The sequence below is a fragment of the Lates calcarifer genome, linkage group LG12 (genome assembly GCF_001640805.2).
Source record: "Lates calcarifer isolate ASB-BC8 linkage group LG12, TLL_Latcal_v3, whole genome shotgun sequence".
In the NCBI taxonomy this organism is placed as follows: Eukaryota; Metazoa; Chordata; class Actinopteri; family Centropomidae; genus Lates; species Lates calcarifer.
This window is the reverse complement of record NC_066844.1, coordinates 20103730-20120758: the sequence shown is the minus strand read 5'-3', so window position 1 is coordinate 20120758 and position 17029 is coordinate 20103730. Positions and strand designations below refer to the sequence as shown.

Genomic DNA, 17029 nt, shown 5'->3' with positions numbered 1-17029 from the left:
TAACTCTACTCTGTGGATTCACCCCAGGTTGCAGCAATACAGCAGTAACATGATAAATAGCAAGTATGCAGCATCGTAAGTAATCTCCTGCAGGATTTAACTTGGAAGTAAAACACAATCCATGCTTCATACAAATGGTGTAAAGCATGTAGAAACTGAAATGGAGGCTTGTGCAAATAGTGCCTGTAGTTACAGCAGTGAATTTCATTTAAGTATTTAGACTAAATGTGACTGGAAAACCTGATGCAGACTGTTAAATTAATGCAGTGAAGTCATCATGGGTGAGGTAGACAGCTTATATAGCATGACTGAAGTGTGTTTCACATTGGTACCTATATCAGTTTGTAGTAAGCCTGTAGTTTTGCTACCAGACATGAGTCTGACAGGTCGCAACATAGAATCAGGGTTTGGGTCAGTCATTTCTTAAAGCTGCTATAGTCAATATTTTTAAATTAAGAATTATAAACAACAACAATTATTTTTAAAAAAAAACAACAATTGTCAAATGACCATGTGAAATGTGAAAAACATCAGTCTTTGTAACAAACACATGGAGAATTAGACACTGTCGTCCCAAGAATATTGACAGAATTAGTTATTTTATTAAGCACGCCAAAACATTAGCTTATGTTCAAGTGATGAAGCCCTCTAGTGGCTGTAATGATTATGACGTGATCAAAGGAAGAAGTCGGGTACCGCTGTTGTAGAGTGAAAAAGTCCACACAAGGAGAAGTTCGGGGGGTTGACTAAAGCTTGATTGTTTTTCACTGCCCTCAAGTATCAAAAAAATCAGTTAATGCATGTTTTTCTCTCTATATAACTCACTAGAAGTCTCTGCCCTGTGTGTTAGGCACTGCAAGTAAAGTAAGTAAAATAAAACTTAATCTATGTAGCATAAAAGAGGTCCTTCAGCATCCACTCTAATCTGTATTATTGGAGATCATGACTCTTAACCACTCAACAAGTTCTAATCAAACACTATCACTACTCAACCCTGATGCATAACAGAAGTCCTCAAAGCACTTTTCAAATAGAGCAGGTCTAGACTGTAGTCTTTATATTACATAGCACACAGCACAGTGCAAGCTCTACATTATTATAATGTTGATAATAATGTAATATAATAATGATAATTAATGTTTTCATAATGACTTATTTGAATATTTTTCTGTGCCACTGTAAAGCACTTTGAATTGCCTTTGTCTAGATGGTACTATACATGTAAACTTGCCTTGCACAATAATAATCATGACAAGGAGGAGAGAAATGAAACAGCGCAAAACTAAGGGAGAGATACAGATGGAAAGGAAGAGGAGTAGTGAGGAGCTCAGTGCATCATGGGAAGTCCCTGAGCAATAAAGTTCCATAACAGCAAAGCTAGGGAATGGTTCAAGGCAAGCCTTTAAGCTGGCCCTAACTATAAGCTTTTGTCAAAAAGGAAAATTTTTAGCCTACTCTTAAAGGTAGAGAGGATGTCTGCCTCTTGGACCCAAACAGAAAGATGGTTCCACAGAAGAGGAGCCTGACAGCTGAAGGCTCTGTTTCTCATTCTGCTTTTGGAGACTCTAGAAACCGCAAGTCAGCCTGCATTCTGTGAGACTGAGACCACATATGTCAAATCACATCTCTGGATAACCAGAGATGGATACCAAATCTATCTGGATATTCGGCATCTCTGTGAAAATGGGATCTCACAAGCCAAAAACCATTTATCACAGAGTAACTGTTGCAGTGCAGCATGAGTTTAAGCTTTCAGCTGCAATTATATCATAACAGTTACAGATCAGTCATTACCAGGGGGTACGTGTGGGGGGTGAAACTGAAGCCAAAATATGCATAAATACTACATGACTTTATTACTTCCATCTCACCACCTTTTTGCCTGACTCTATTTTACTAACTGCTGTAAATGTATTCAAATTGTTGAAATGAAACTCAAAATTCAATGACAGTTTTATTTGTGTGTGTGTTAAACATGATTGAATATTCAGTCTGAGACGACAGGACATCCAGTCTTTACAGGGTCAAACGGCGCTGGCAACTGACAGAAACTTGCCTAAGAACATGCATTTTTAATTTTAGCATTCAGCAGAGATTATTGAAGTGCTTGTGAGGAGTGAAGAGAGGTGTATGGAAAAACGGCCTCTGGTCAGTGATGAAGACTATACCAGAGCTGAAACACAGAGACTTTGAGGAGTTCTTTCCCAAATATGAAAACAAGTGCTATGAGTCACATACAAAAACAGCGTCTACATGAGCATTTGTGTAATTTTGTGCTTTTGCTCGAGACAATGTGAAGAGCAGTTGAGACCAGTGTACCTAAAGAAAAGCAGCCTTCCTCTGTGATCTCATACATGCAGCCCTTAAGTACTGTATTTTCAAGTTCAAGTTTAGTATAAGAGTACTGCATACTTTGAGACATCCTTTGACAGTTTGGAGGTGATTCAGTCTCATGGTATAGGATTCACCTCCCTGCATTCATGATCATTGACCTTTTCGTAATGGGAAAAAAAACTCTCATAGCTCCCTATTCTTCCTTATCCTTTTTCTTTTCATTGGAGTTCACAGAAAGTAGTGGCGGTAGGGAAGATGTGGGTGTGTGGTAACTGAAAATCATCCAGAGTGGTTGTGAAAGAAAGAAAAAGAGGATAGAGAGGAGCCACTGCTGAATATACAGTGAGACAAACGAGCAGAAAAACAGAGAATGTGAAGAGAGGAAGAGAGAAGTCAGCTAACTTAATATATAATATAAAGCATTTTTGCAGCTTAAGGACCTATATTGTGCGCGTATGTATAAAATTCTGTGTGTGTGAAACAGTCAGACTTGGCCTCTAATGGCTTTCCCCTTCATTTGCTTGATTCATTCAGGAGCCAACACACAAAAGCACATACACACACTAACACACATAAACACACACACCCACATGCCCCGCTGACTGAAAGGCAGCAAGGATAAGTGGTAGCTCGCTGAAAGGAAGGGAGCGAGAGGAGGTCGCCATAGCAACACTGGGGGGTTGTTGCTTTTATTGGAGAAAGAAAATCAGCTCTGCCTATCCTCCTATCTCTCGCTCCTCACTCTTTCAAGTCTCAGTTCTCTCTGTCTCACCTTTCTTTTGTCTCTGTGTTCATTTCATCTTCCGTGAGCTGACGTCAGCTGCCTGGGACATCTATTGAAGGTGTGAAAAATTCAAGTCATGTCTGGTGTTAAATTCTTCCCTTGCCAGCACTTTCCTTTTGCGCTGTGGCTGAAGATGCTGTATGTACGATGCTGTAGTTAAATGTGTTTTTAAATATTTGAACTATGTTACAAAGTGTAAATCTGTGTGTACACAGTGTCAAATTTTAAGGATAAGAAGTAGAGATAAAGTATATTATCCTTGCAGCAATGATGATACACACACTGACAGTGTTCTGACACCATATGAGAGAGTGTGTTTCCAGCTGACACTGAGTTAAAGTCCTGAGTCACATTCAGTGATATTATTAGAAGATTGACTCTTTGTTTCAAGTATATTTCGACAGAAACAAGCATGTCACTCTGTCGAGTTTAATATGACTCATTTATTACACACACACACACACGCACACGCACACGCACACTCTACCAGTGCAATCAACCACAAGATGCATGATAGCACATAATGGTACATGATATCCCTTAACAGGTTGCGTGTGAAACTGTTAATGCAAAGCATGACATCTCCCTTCCCTGTCACAGCATTTGAATTCTGTTCACAGGTGGACTGTTCCCCAGCTGGACCTGGGAACACTCAAGGACTCAAGGACAACCCTCCCACATTACAGCTAAATGTGTATGTGTATGTGTGCACACAGAAACATGGCAGAGAGAAAATGATTGAGAATTTGCTGCCATGGTGACGAGCCCAGCAGTATCTAATAGCAACGGGTTGTTGAGAAGCCTGCATTTTGTGGGAGGGGTGGAGGGAGCGGGTGGAGATAGATAGAGGGAAATGAACACTGAGTGCCCCTCGCATTTTTCACTGCGTTCACATTTTGATCACCTTTTTTTCTTAACAAAATGTGCAGAGTAACATCATACTGTATGTACAGTTGTAATGCTTTTTCCTCTACCATTTATCTGCCTTAAATAGGATGTTCACAGAATCCTGAAAAATCACACATACTGTAGAGAGTGACTACTAATTGTACAACTTTATCACACCAGTTCCCCTGCTGGGAAAGACCTGAAAATAGAAATTAATGTGTTCAAATTACAGAGCTTCAGTATTGTTCTGTAGTATTTCATTTTACACACAAATGCAGATGGGTGCGTTTCAGTGGCTTCATCCTGTCCCAACAGACAACACAAAGACAACGTGATTAGTCATGATTAATCATAATTTCCATGTGTCATATTTCAATTAACTCACTGTCTGTCTGTCTCTCTCTTTCTCTGTGTGTGTGTGTGCGCGTGCATGTGTGGTAGGCGGATGTGTGTATTGCGTGGGAGATGGCAACAGGTCTGTTTATCTCCCAGTTCCCTGTACATGGTTGCCATGGTGAAAGAGACAGAGAGACAGAGTTTATCTCTACAACAATAAAGAACAAGATCTATTGTTTAGGCTAAGGAGGCTAAGACCTGGTTTTGATTGCAACATTTGTGAATGTTCTGACCACTTTGAAAAGCAGATGACATCACAAGAGAGGGGAATAACCGGATCCAAAAATAAATAGACCCTTATTCCAGCTATAAAATGGATCTGGACTACACAGCTTATTGACTCTCTCTGGTGGTGAGATTTGATAGTGCATCTAACACTGCTCATACTCTTACAAAAACATCAACCACAGTGTATGTATATCTGCTAAACATTAACTCAATTACTTCCTCCTTGCAACTGCATTCAGATAAGTTCTGCTGACATAAAAAGCAAAACCCCAAAGTGACATTTCAAAGTTGCTTAAGATGAAAACCTTAGATGTCCTTCTCACCAGTGAAATATACAGTAGGTTTGATTGAGTAGATGTTGAAAGAAATTTCAAGAAAAATGGACCCACAGTGCTATGCTATGTGTGTAATGATGCAACAGCGGCGCAACCAATTAAAACAATAACATACTGTATAGACTTCATTGTGGGCTGAATGAGCCGCAGTATGCTGAAAGGCTCACACAATGGGTTGATGTTTTTTATGCTGTGTTTATCAAGCAGTTTAATACTGGGCTGTTGTTCACAGAGATGATACACAGTTGTCGACAAGCACATTATATTTAGAGTGAATACGAATGAATGCATGGACACACTGAGCTGTGTAGAGGCGATCATGTGTTTTCTGGAAACAGCATTTTCTGGGATTGTATAGAAACCTGCAGCATTTCAATCCACACTGGCAATACTGGCTCGGTGTTGATGTGCTTTTAGTCGTGGTAATGGCAATGTCCACCACTTTGGTTCAATCTGAAATATCTCAACAACCACTGAATGGGTTGCTATGAAAGCTCCCAGGTGTGATGTAACCATCAATATGAAGTAGGGTGGTGTTGGACCTTGTCAGAGTTGCTTGGGCAAATGCTAAATATGTCCTGTATTTTAATATTACATACATCCATGAAATATACAGTATATTGCTATAATTTTTTATCTGAAATTTGTCTCTCTTTGCTTTTCTTTCTAGTTTTTTTCCTTTTAAATGTTCTGGAACTTCATAGAAATTATACTTGGTGTGTGAGCATGACTTAAAATGTCAAATAAACTGAATAATTTGGATTAAGTTAAAGCCCTTTTAGTTATTAATTCAGAGTGTACTTAATCAGTTTTTGCCAATATGATAGACAGGAATGCCATTAAACTTTTGTCCAGTCATTCACTTCAATCATTGACATTCAAAGATGAGAAAAATAGATCAGGTTTCACTTTATGCAGATGATTTGTTGCCATTCCATGCGTATTTTCCTACATAGAGTTGTTAATGAGGTTAATTATAAAATAAATAATTATAAAAGGTGATTTTTGCCCTCTAAAACTTAACATTACAGATAAACTTCTAACTTTTTGTGGAACACAATTTGGAATTTCAAAGTTTAAGCATAAATGTCAGCTTTGAGTGCCAAACATTAAACATTATCAGTCAGTTTGTTAATGAAAATTCATATTGATGGCATAGTCAGTATAACATAGATTTTACCATCCACATTGCATAACAACCACCAAACTACTGATCAACATCCAAGGACAGGAGAGGACAAAGAGCTTCTTTCCATTTTAATGACAGACTAACGATAATAACTGATTTTAACCGTGTCTAACAGTGATAAGGCATGTACCAGAGAACTTAAGAGCAGTAAGTAGCAAGTAAACATCACTATCAAACAACTTGTGTGAATGGAAAATGATGTAACCATAAATTTGCTGTCCAGTTACTACTACACTTATGTGATAAGGATCATTCATAAAAAATAGTTATTTACTTTTTTTTTTTTAATATTCATTAGCCATTAAAAGTTACAGCCAGAACAGTGTTTTTTTGTGCAAATGTGAAGAAGTATGTAGCAATGTGTACATTTTTTAAAATGTACACATTAAGAAAGGCAAACATTGTTCTGCCAGTTATAATAACCTTGAAAATGTCAAGGTTAATCGCATCATATTATTATCAAAGGGCACATGAAGATTATCGGGTTGACTGGTCTTGACCAAACAAATGAATGAGTTTGACTTTTCACTTTTGCTGAGTGGTCAGACCTTGTCAAAGAAAGTTTACAGATATTGCAGATATGGGGAGGACCTGAGGAGTATAAAAGAGTCTTCTGATCCTCAGATCATTGTACAGAGGCAACATGGGCAAGCTACTCATCTGCGTCGGTAAGCTGAGCTCCTTGTTCATTTCAGACTTTGTAGGTCACACATTTCAACTTAATTTCATTTTGTGCATAATGCAGATTAATTCTCAACTACTCAACCTGCCACCTCCTCACCATCTCTAATTCTGTTTCTTCTTTACGCAGGACTGGCACTCCTGCTGCACGTGCAGCTCGGTAACTATATCATTTATCCACTCGGTGTTTCTACAATATATCTAAATGTATTTAAGTTGGTAATGTAATGTAAGAACAATTATTCCATGTGCTGCAGGATCATCCTACATCCTCTCCTGTTATTTCACTAACTGGGGACAGTACCGTCCCGGAGCAGGCAAGTATTTCCCCACCAACATCGACCCATGTCTCTGTGACCACCTCATCTATGCCTTCGCTGGAATGGACAACAACATGATCAAGACCTATGAGTGGGATGATGAGAAACTCTATGGACAGTTCCAGGCCCTGAAGAACCAGTTAGTACACACAAATGTTCATAGTGATAGTGTAACTCAAGCACACATGAAAACACACATTACAATACTTGTAAGCATGCATACAGATAGAGATTAAGTGTGAGAGTTTAAACTGGATTTTTTCGCTGCTTGCAGGAACAGCAACCTGAAGACTCTGCTGGCCATCGGAGGATGGAACTTTGGTACTCAGAAGTAAGTAGTAATTTAATGAGGATTAATACTCTCACCAAGAGAAACTTGTAGCACAGGTACGACTGCTCTGACTCCTTATCTCCAGGTTCACAGCCATGGTTTCCACTGCTGCCAATCGTCAGACCTTCATCAACAGCGTGATCACTTTCCTGCGTCACTATGAGTTTGATGGTCTGGATATTGACTGGGAGTACCCTGGCTCTCGTGGCTCCCCTCCTCAGGATAAGGAGCGCTTCACCGTACTGGTCCAGGTCTGTAATATTGATATTCAGTTTTTGGCTTTGATGAATCTGGGTTGTAGACAGAGGGAGTCAGGCTGCCATTACTGCAGTGGTGCATCACTTGTGAACCTGTACATTACACTGTAATCTGTCCAGTCGAATTCTTTATTTATTAAAAATATTTTCATCAATTGCCATTGAAAAAAAATGTTATATTCTACAAAACTTTAATTTCTCAACAAAATCAGTTTTTACAGACAGCTGGATGTCTTTGGGCTGTGCTGTCATCTGCTTCTCCAAGAACAAACTGAGAAAAAACAGAGAGTAAAAGCCACATGCCTGGGCTCCATGAAGTCAATTTTATTTTACTTATAGATCCCAATTATTATCAAATCCTTAGTTTTCAAATTTCACATATCACACATTCTGAGCCATAAAAGGACTGATCACCCTGCTGATCGCTTGCTAGCTTGGCACTCTTATGTTTTCTGGCAAAAATTATACAGCATTATGTGTTTCTAATTTTTATTAAATAATGCAGAAATCACAGAGCAAGTAATTCCTGCTGGGTTTAATTAGCCACACATACCACTTTCACAGTAGTGATAGCAGTAGGGTTATTTTCTCCCCAAAATTTGGTGTCCTGACCAGTTTCAGAATGCTGTTAACATTTACGCACACTGGCTGTAGAAACAGGAGACAGTTGACCATGATTAACTCAAATATTTTAAAAAAGTCACACAGTCATGTAACTGTTTCTCTCTCCTCACCCGGCTGTAGGAACTGATGAGCGCCTTTGAGGCAGAGGGCAAGAAGACCAACCGTCCTCGTCTGATGCTGACTGCTGCTGTGTCTGCTGGAAAGGGAACCATCGACTCTGGATACCAGATTGCCCAGATTGGCGGGTAAGTTCATGTACACGCGCATGCAAACATTACTTAACTCTCACGTTTGTTTCACAGTTCACAGTTCTTACAAAACATTAATCCTCATGATTGTTTATCAGTATTCTGGACTACTTCCACGTCATGACCTATGACTTCCACGGTTCTTGGGAGCACAATGTTGGAGAGAACAGCCCTCTGTACAAGGGCCCCGCTGACCAGGGATCTATGATCTACTTCAATGTGGTAAGTAGGGGGATCATTACTTTTCTGTATTACAGTTTTCTCCTGCTGTAAATCTGCAAAAAATGACACTAAGGAACAGATACTGATGATGGTCTGTACTCTCTCATGCATAGGACTATGCTATGAACTACTGGAAGAGCAACGGTGCCCCAGCTGAGAAGCTGCTGGTTGGTTTCCCCACCTATGGCCACACCTTCCGTCTGGCTTCCTCTAACACAGCTGTGGGAGCTCCCGCCAGCGGACCTGGACCTGCTGGACCTTTCACTCGTCAGGCTGGCTTCTGGGCCTACTATGAGGTAGGTGCTTTTTTTCTGAATCTGTGTGTGCATCCATATGTCAGACATGAAAACATGTGCATACGTATTGTGTACATTCCTAACTTTAATCTTCTCCCTGCCATCAGATCTGCACTTTCCTGAAGCAGGGAGCCACCCAGGCTTGGGACGGCCCCCAGGATGTGCCATATGCCTACAACCAGGGAACCTGGGTTGGATATGACAATGTGAAGAGCTTCCAGATCAAGGTGAATATCATTATTCACCTTCATGGCTAAAACTTTTGCAATTTTGGCTGTAGCTAATACTTTATTTCACCTCTCATCCACTCTACAGATTCAGTGGCTGAAGCAGGGTGGTTTCGGTGGAGCCATGGTATGGAGTCTGGATCTGGATGACTTCAGTGGCACTTTCTGCGGCCAGGGAAGATACCCTCTGATCAACACCCTCAAGAGTGGACTGGGAACTGGAGCTTGTGCGTCTGAACTTCATATCCTTTGGTAAAAAATACAACTAGAATGTTTCCTTTTTTTAACTGCTTTTATTTCTCTCCCCAGCTTGCACCGCTCGTCCTCAGCCCCTGCCCCCAGTCAAACCAACCCAGGCTCCACTCCAGCCTGGCGGCGGTGGTGGCAGCAGCAGTGGCGGCAGCAGCAGCGGTGGCAGCAGCAGCACAGGATCTGGCTTCTGCGCTGGAAAGGCTAACGGAGTCTACCCAGACGCAACCAACAAGAACCACTTCTATGAGTGCAACCAGGGACAGACCTACATCCAGCACTGTGCTGTTGGTCTGGTGTTTGATGACAGCTGCAAGTGCTGCAACTGGGCTTAAATGATCCATGGTAGAACTTCATACTGGTTGTTCCTCAGTTAGGAGCTGGGTCAACTATCATGTAACGTAAGACCATCCAACTAAGGCCCATTCAAGAACAGCTCTGTAACACCTGTTACTGATCCAATCTTAATAAATATGGCATTTAAAACAACTTCAGATCTCTCATGGTTTTGTGTGTCTTGTGTATGTTTCTAGTTAAAATCAGAAAACCAAGTTACTCATTGATGATCAACTATAACAAACATGAGCCAAGGAGTGAATGAATTATTGCAAACTTAACAGGAGTGACATACTCCTGTTGAGTTTGCAATAGTTTATTCACCCCTTAGCAAATGCCATATTTTGTTGACTTTTAAAGTTAAAAGACTTAAGAACAACCCCTGCAGCCAACACATTAAACATGTACACCTGCAAAAACAGGAAAAAAATAAACTCTCTGCCTCTGTCTATTCTTGATTTAGGACTTTTTCACCCACCCACTCTTCATGTTCTGCAGTGGTCATTACAGATAAAACCATGACAATATTCAGCATAAAAACAGTAAAAATATAGCAGCAGAAAGGAGCAGGCAAGAGTACAGAGGTTATGTAAGCAATATATTTATGGATAATATAGACAACACATACATATTGTCATTAAAACACATGTACACACTACCGTAGATCTTTTTCACGATTGCTACAATGTGTCAACATAAATACTGTTTCACTGTCTTGTGTCTCCTGTGTTACCCTGTGCCTGCCTCTAATAAAATAAGATAAATTTTAATACAAGGAAGATAAAAGAAAGCAAAGGGAAGAAAGTCTCCTATGTCATTTTCCAATTTGTCACTCTAGAATCTCAACATAATATTGAGAGAAATGCAGTTCCAGCCTCTTGCCTAATGGAGGCCATTATTATAGTGACAGTTGTAAAAACAAAGGCAGCACCTCCAGCTTCATTCAGTAATATGTAACATATGCCAAAAGCAAAAGACATAACCAGGTTTACAATTCATACAAGCCATTATATACAATATTAATGCAAGCACAAAGGTATGGTCTGTTTGTAAAACTGCAGCATTCACTTGCTTTATTTTCTATCCTGCTAAATTCTGATTTTGTAGTGCAAGGTCAGCTGGTGTAGTCTCAGGATTAGCAGTCAAATTAGTGTTCTCTTTTCCTGTATGATGCAAAAGACATCCAAAGTACCCCAACACAACCCTTCCGTCTTCCATATTGTTTTAGGAGTAACATATAAATGCAGCAAAAGCTGTGAGGAGTAAGAAATACATTTTAAAAGGACAATAAAATTCAATTTACTTTTACTAAATTCATAAATAACATCTGTAATTTAAATCATATGGGATGGTGTAATCTCTAGAATGGGGATTTTCTTTGGGGTGTAATGTCCACCAGGTGGAGCTCTTGAGAAGATGATGTTGAGAGGAGCCCTTAAGCACACAAGTCAGGATGTGTACTCTTGCAAACTACAATTACCAACTGATGCTGTAAACTAACAGCTTGAATTGACAGTCTTCAAACAATGAGAGACATTTGTGGAAGGTACATTGTGAGGTTAAAGGAAGTTAGCACTATTCAGATCTGTGGCGGACTAGTAAGCATAGTAAGTGACCCCATAAATACACTGATAACAGCAGAACATTGAGGCAGTAGATCCAAAGAAATCTAATGTGGCAGTCTGTCTGCTTTTTATACCCATATCATTACATATGGGTGTTGCAGCTTTGAACCAGACGTGTTGAAAGACACATCTATGAGCACAGTCAAAGCACATTTAACATTTGCTTACAAACTTACTTACTAGTATTTGATTTAACACTGTTCCTTCTGAATCACTGACATAATCAGAATCATCCCCTTATTGGATTAACCTGCCGTACAAGGGGTGTTATATGTAACATATTAGTATATAAAGAATCAGTGTACAAACCAGTGTCATGAACTGCAAGTTACATTTACATTTACTTATTGTAAGTTAACTCTGCTCCTCGCCAGTGGCGATTTTCTTCTGAGTAGCGTTCTCCTCGATGGATGTCCAGGTAGGGATGCCAGTCTTCAGAGGGAGTGCACAAGAACTTCAGGCGCTGTGGAAAGTGCAAATAATCATCAATATGGGTACACACTTAGTGGGTCTGAAATTTACAGAGGAAAAATCTCAGGCTGCTTGAAATGTTTCCTGTATAATTCAAGACAAGACAAATGTACCATAGAGAAGCTTCCCTCTGCTTTTATCAGCTTATACACAGCGACAGCAGGGATCCAGAAAAGGATGGTTGCAACCATGCACCAACCCAGACCCAAGCCCCAGTCTGGGTAAAGGATTTGTTCATAGGTGGGCGGGGCAAAGGTTATTAGAGACGTGGCCAAGATCACCTAGACAACAGAGTAAATGGTAAACATAACATCTAATTACATTCATACAAGTGTATATGGTGGTCACCCTTAAAGTGGCATAAATTTTAAAACACTCATGAAAATGGGGACAAGAATGGATGAATAATGACTAAATAATGAAGTGAAATAAAATGGCAATTCAGTCTGATTATCTGGCCAAAAGGGTATTATAACTAACTGTATAACCAATTCCTCAACATTACTATCTCTGACTGGACACCTCTCGGTGTAACTTTACAGCTATTTGTAAATCAATTTATATAGCTCTTACGTAAGGAGCCTAAAAAAGTGCCCCGTGAACTGAGTGTTGAAAGTAAAAATAGGTATCAAAGATGGAATTTCTACAACGATAAAAGAAAAGATCAAAACTGAAGTTGTACTCACCACTATAATGCAGGGGCTGATGAAATACCAACATGCTCTCCACCACAGCCAGAACCAGAAGCTCTTGTGTCCAATCATCATCTCCATGTCTTTGATAAAACGACCCAACCCTGTAATGCATGAGAAGAACGTGAACATGTGCACAACAGAAAGCTTTCTCACTTCTAATTCTTAGGCTTACATCTGAGGTCAGAGGTCATATAGCTGAGGTCAGACAGTCTCTGACTTTCATAGGATTTGCTGACACTGTGAATTTCGGCTGCCTTATCCTTTGATTGGTAAACAGCAAAGTTGAGCTAATTTAGACATCAAACATAGCTGATAAGCTAACATTTAGTACACAAGCTGGGTGCTTCCTGTGGGACAGACAGACGCATGCCAAATAAGTAGCACAAATACAGTAAGTAGGCAGTGAATTAGCCTGGTCTTAAATTGGCCAGGGCTTCAGAAACATGACCATGACTTACACACACACACACACACACACACACACACACACATACACACACACACATACACACACACACACACACACACACACACACACACACACATATATATATATATACAGTCAAGAGAATGAAACAATGTGTAAACTTTAATTTATCAAATATCACTTACATATTACTATAGCTGCCATTTATATTTACCATATATGTAGCAGAAGCCAGTGATCTCCATGAGAGCCAAAATGAGCACCACCCAAGTGGCTGCAAACTGGTCGATCAGTCTCACCCAGTATATTCCTGCCTGTCAATACACACATACACACACAGGCAATGTAAGTAAGAAGGGTAATAATATCATATGATAGTAATATAGTTAGTGTTTGTAGACCTACTGTACCCTTGTGACACATGGCAGCCCCAAGAGGAAGATGATACCACATAACACAAAAGTCATTATGGCACGTTTGGGTCTGAGGATTTTAGGGAAGGCATCAACCAAGCAGGTGGTGACCACCTCTAATGACAAGAATAGAAATGAGAATCAATGAGCCAGTTGAATGGTGAACAGGGATTTGTTGTTTGTATGAACAGATCCTGCAGGTTAACTCTAAATGTAAGCCAATTAGTGAGGTTTGACAGCAGAGCCACTGGTAAATGACAATCTCACCCATCAGTGTGAACTGAGAGTCCAGGCCAACTATGAAGAGCATGAAAAAGAAAAGCACGGACCACAGAGGAGAAATGGGAAGCTTTAGCAGAGCATCTGGATATGCAATGAATGCCAGCCCAAACCCTAAATGAAGATAGAAAACCAAAACATTAGAGAACATACAGCAGCCGTCTGACATTTTTTGATATTGAGTGGTATCATAGATGTCTGACCTTCCTTCACCACTTTTCCAACAGGTTTTTCATAGATGTAAGCCATATGACCCAAAACTGAAAAGATGGCGAAGCCTGCAAACACACTGGTACCTGGAGGAGTTGCAAATAGTCACACAGACTGATAAATTTAAAGACAACACGCTTGCCTAGACTGATTGAGTTAGTTCTTGGTTTGAAATGGTGTTTTCCTACCATGGCTAATGAAAGTTACAGCAACTGAGTCTAGGATCATGTTATTGTGGAAGTTGCTATAGGAAGCAAGAGTTGCAACTCCACCCCAAGCAACTGTCAAGGAAAAAAAAGTCTGAGTCGCTGCGTCCTTCCAGACCTAAAATGACACAACATGTTTCATAAGAGTGATTTAGAACATATTTTGCAAATGCCTGTCTGTTGTTTTAATGTCATACTTTGGGATAGTTGGGCTCTTACCTGTGGTTCAGTCAGTTTAGTCAGATTGGACTGTGAACCTATGTAGAACTCGAGCCCCTCTCTGGCTCCCTCTAGTGTCACACCTCTGATCACCAGGATCAAAATCACCACATAAGGAAATGTAGCTGTGACATACACAACCTGGAGAGAAAAAAGTCTGAACTTGTGAGCTGACCACAGAGTAGTTGCAAGTGCCTGAGTTTGAAAGAGGTGTAAATTTGCTTTAAGTGCAATGACCAGGATAGGCAAAACGTATAAATCATGGCATGTATGATCCCCCACAGCACCAGGAGTTCAAGGCCTAATATTTCTGAATTCTCAAACTGGGAGACACTTTTTGTTTTTGTGTGCAGTTGTGAATGTGGTGATTAATGACTGAGATTCATGGTACTGAAGGAAGAAGTAAATTTTGTTTTACAAACAATGGATAAGGACATAATATGAAGTGGATGATGACTTACTTTTCCTGATGACTTGATACCTCTGATGAGGGCTCCAGCAACAAATATGGAGTTAAGCAGGAGGCAGAGGGCCAAATGCCAAACTACTGGTCCTGTTTCATCTAGACCACTGGATCTCTGCAGAGCCACACGACTGAAAAAGAAAAACATATGACTATATAGACAGCACAGTATGCCATGGCTAATGAAGGTTACAACAACTGAGTCCAGGATTGTGTTATTGTGGAAGCTGCTATATATGTATTTGTGCTCCTTTGTGTGAGTGTGTGTTCTTACTCCCAGTACTGCTCACTTGGACTCTGCACTGGAACTGAGATTATGTGGGATGAAGGACATGTGATGTTTTCCTGAGTCCAGTTGGCCACTAAAACACCACTTACATTACAAGAGTCTAGAAAAGGAGAGAGGATCAGCGAATAACTTGCTCAAAATATCAGTTAAGGATGAAGGTGGAGCTACGGTCAAGAATGACAAATCAGCCAAATCTGCCAAACAGCAGATTTGATCTTCATGAGGATAGGAGATAATAAACAGTACCTATAGGCGTGGTGCTGCAGTTACTGTCAGCCCAGCTGAAACAGCCGGACCACGGCAGAGGAGACTGGAAGGAGGCAAACATGTAGTACAGGCTGTAGGCGATGATGACGTTATAGTAAATCGACACTAATGTGTTCACCATAACCATGGAGAAGCCAACACCTGGAGAAGAACATATTATAATGCAATATAAAATAATCTGCTCTTATGTAATATTTGATATTTGATCCCACTGATTCAGACTCACCCCGCAGTAGTGGCACTGCTTTCCACATGTTGATAGGGCCTTGGCTGCAGAACTGACCGATGGCATTTTCCAGGAGGAAAAGAGGGGTTCCAACCAAAACCAACATCAGGAAATAAGGAATAAGAAATGCACCTGTTGTCAGGGATAAAATATGGTTTTCATGATATTCATGAGATATGTCAAAGGTGATATTCTGAAAACTGATGCCAAATAATTACCCCCTCCATTCTTGTAGGCTACATATGGAAATCTCCAGATATTTCCCAAGCCGATAGCATAGCCGACCATAGAGAGGAAGTATTCTTTCTTGTTGCTCCAGTTTCCACGCTCGGGATTCTCGTCACCAGCATCCACATGAGAATCCTGCAGAAGTTTACAAGCCGTAAAATGTTGTCTGTAGTATAGATTAATATGAAGTCTAATCAAATGACATAATTTCACTGATGAACACCTTCAATCAAAGAAGGGGAAACTGACCAATGGGATCCACTGCTGTAGAGTTTGTGGAAAGTAGAAAACATTTTTCATTCATTTATTTTGACTTATAATTGCAGAAAAAATAGAATGGCTCAGTTTCACAAATCCAGATGTTATTAATGTATGATAATGGTAATTTATCACAATTCCCGCAGTTACACGTCTAGATTTTTGACTTGAAAAGAAGTATGGAGGACACATCAAAAACACCATGAATTATACAAACACATGTGGTATCAGTGCGTGAGATCTTTGACGCTGGTAAAATTTTGAATTAACTCATCATGCATCAGTGGGGCATTCACAGCTCCATGAGATTCCAGGAAAATTCTCTGTTGGTCTCTTTATGACTTCATCCATTGAATGAGAGAGTAAACAAAAAATGTCTACAAACATTTATCCTTCACAAATGGATATCTGTTTAATTTTCATTTTTTAAATATTTCTTATTACCAAAGAAAGAACTGGAGCAAATGTAAATTGAAAATTTGGAAATGTAACCATCTGTGAAAATGAAAAAAGGCTACCAACAATCTGTCTGTCTGTCAACAATGTGATGTTAAAAATGCAAATTTTTAATATTGCGAAAAATAACATTACAGCTATTTGTAACATATGTATATACCCTGTATCTTACCTGGTCAGAGAGAATAGCAGGGTCCTTGAAGTTGGGAGGCATGTTTCCATATGTCTTCTCATGTGCTTCTGAAGAAAATTCTAAGTGCTCAAAAACGTAGCCACACTCACAGCAAACAAACTGGATTTCTGTCAGTGATCGCTAGACAGGTTTTCTGTGGGTGAACCTGCCTGCGCTGTT

At 39.9% G+C, this 17029-nt stretch overlaps 1 protein-coding gene and 1 pseudogene across 1 annotated transcript; one reads left to right on the top strand and one right to left on the bottom strand.

Moving 5' to 3' along the window:
* Nucleotides 1-3125: 3125 nt before the first annotated feature.
* On the bottom strand, nt 3126-16891 carry LOC108898899 (sodium- and chloride-dependent neutral and basic amino acid transporter B(0+)-like; annotated as a pseudogene).
* LOC108898941 (acidic mammalian chitinase) lies at nt 6760-10098 on the top strand. Its single transcript, XM_018699089.2, has 11 exons — nt 6760-6822; nt 6966-6995; nt 7093-7294; nt 7430-7486; nt 7572-7737; nt 8488-8612; nt 8714-8837; nt 8951-9133; nt 9241-9360; nt 9449-9587; nt 9670-10098. The coding sequence occupies exons 1-11, from the start codon at nt 6798-6800 to the stop codon at nt 9942-9944; spliced, it is 1446 nt and encodes a 481-aa protein (XP_018554605.1). The 5' UTR covers nt 6760-6797; the 3' UTR covers nt 9945-10098.
* Nucleotides 16892-17029: the final 138 nt, after the last annotated feature.

Excerpts from the sequence above, each read along its gene's own strand:
- LOC108898941 (XM_018699089.2), top strand. The coding sequence starts at position 6,798 with ATGGGCAAGCTACTCATCTGCGTCG. Across the intron at positions 6,996-7,092 it reads CCTGCTGCACGTGCAGCTCG|GATCATCCTACATCCTCTCC; the intron begins GTAACTATATCA and ends CATGTGCTGCAG. Across the intron at positions 8,613-8,713 it reads CAGATTGCCCAGATTGGCGG|TATTCTGGACTACTTCCACG; the intron begins GTAAGTTCATGT and ends ATTGTTTATCAG.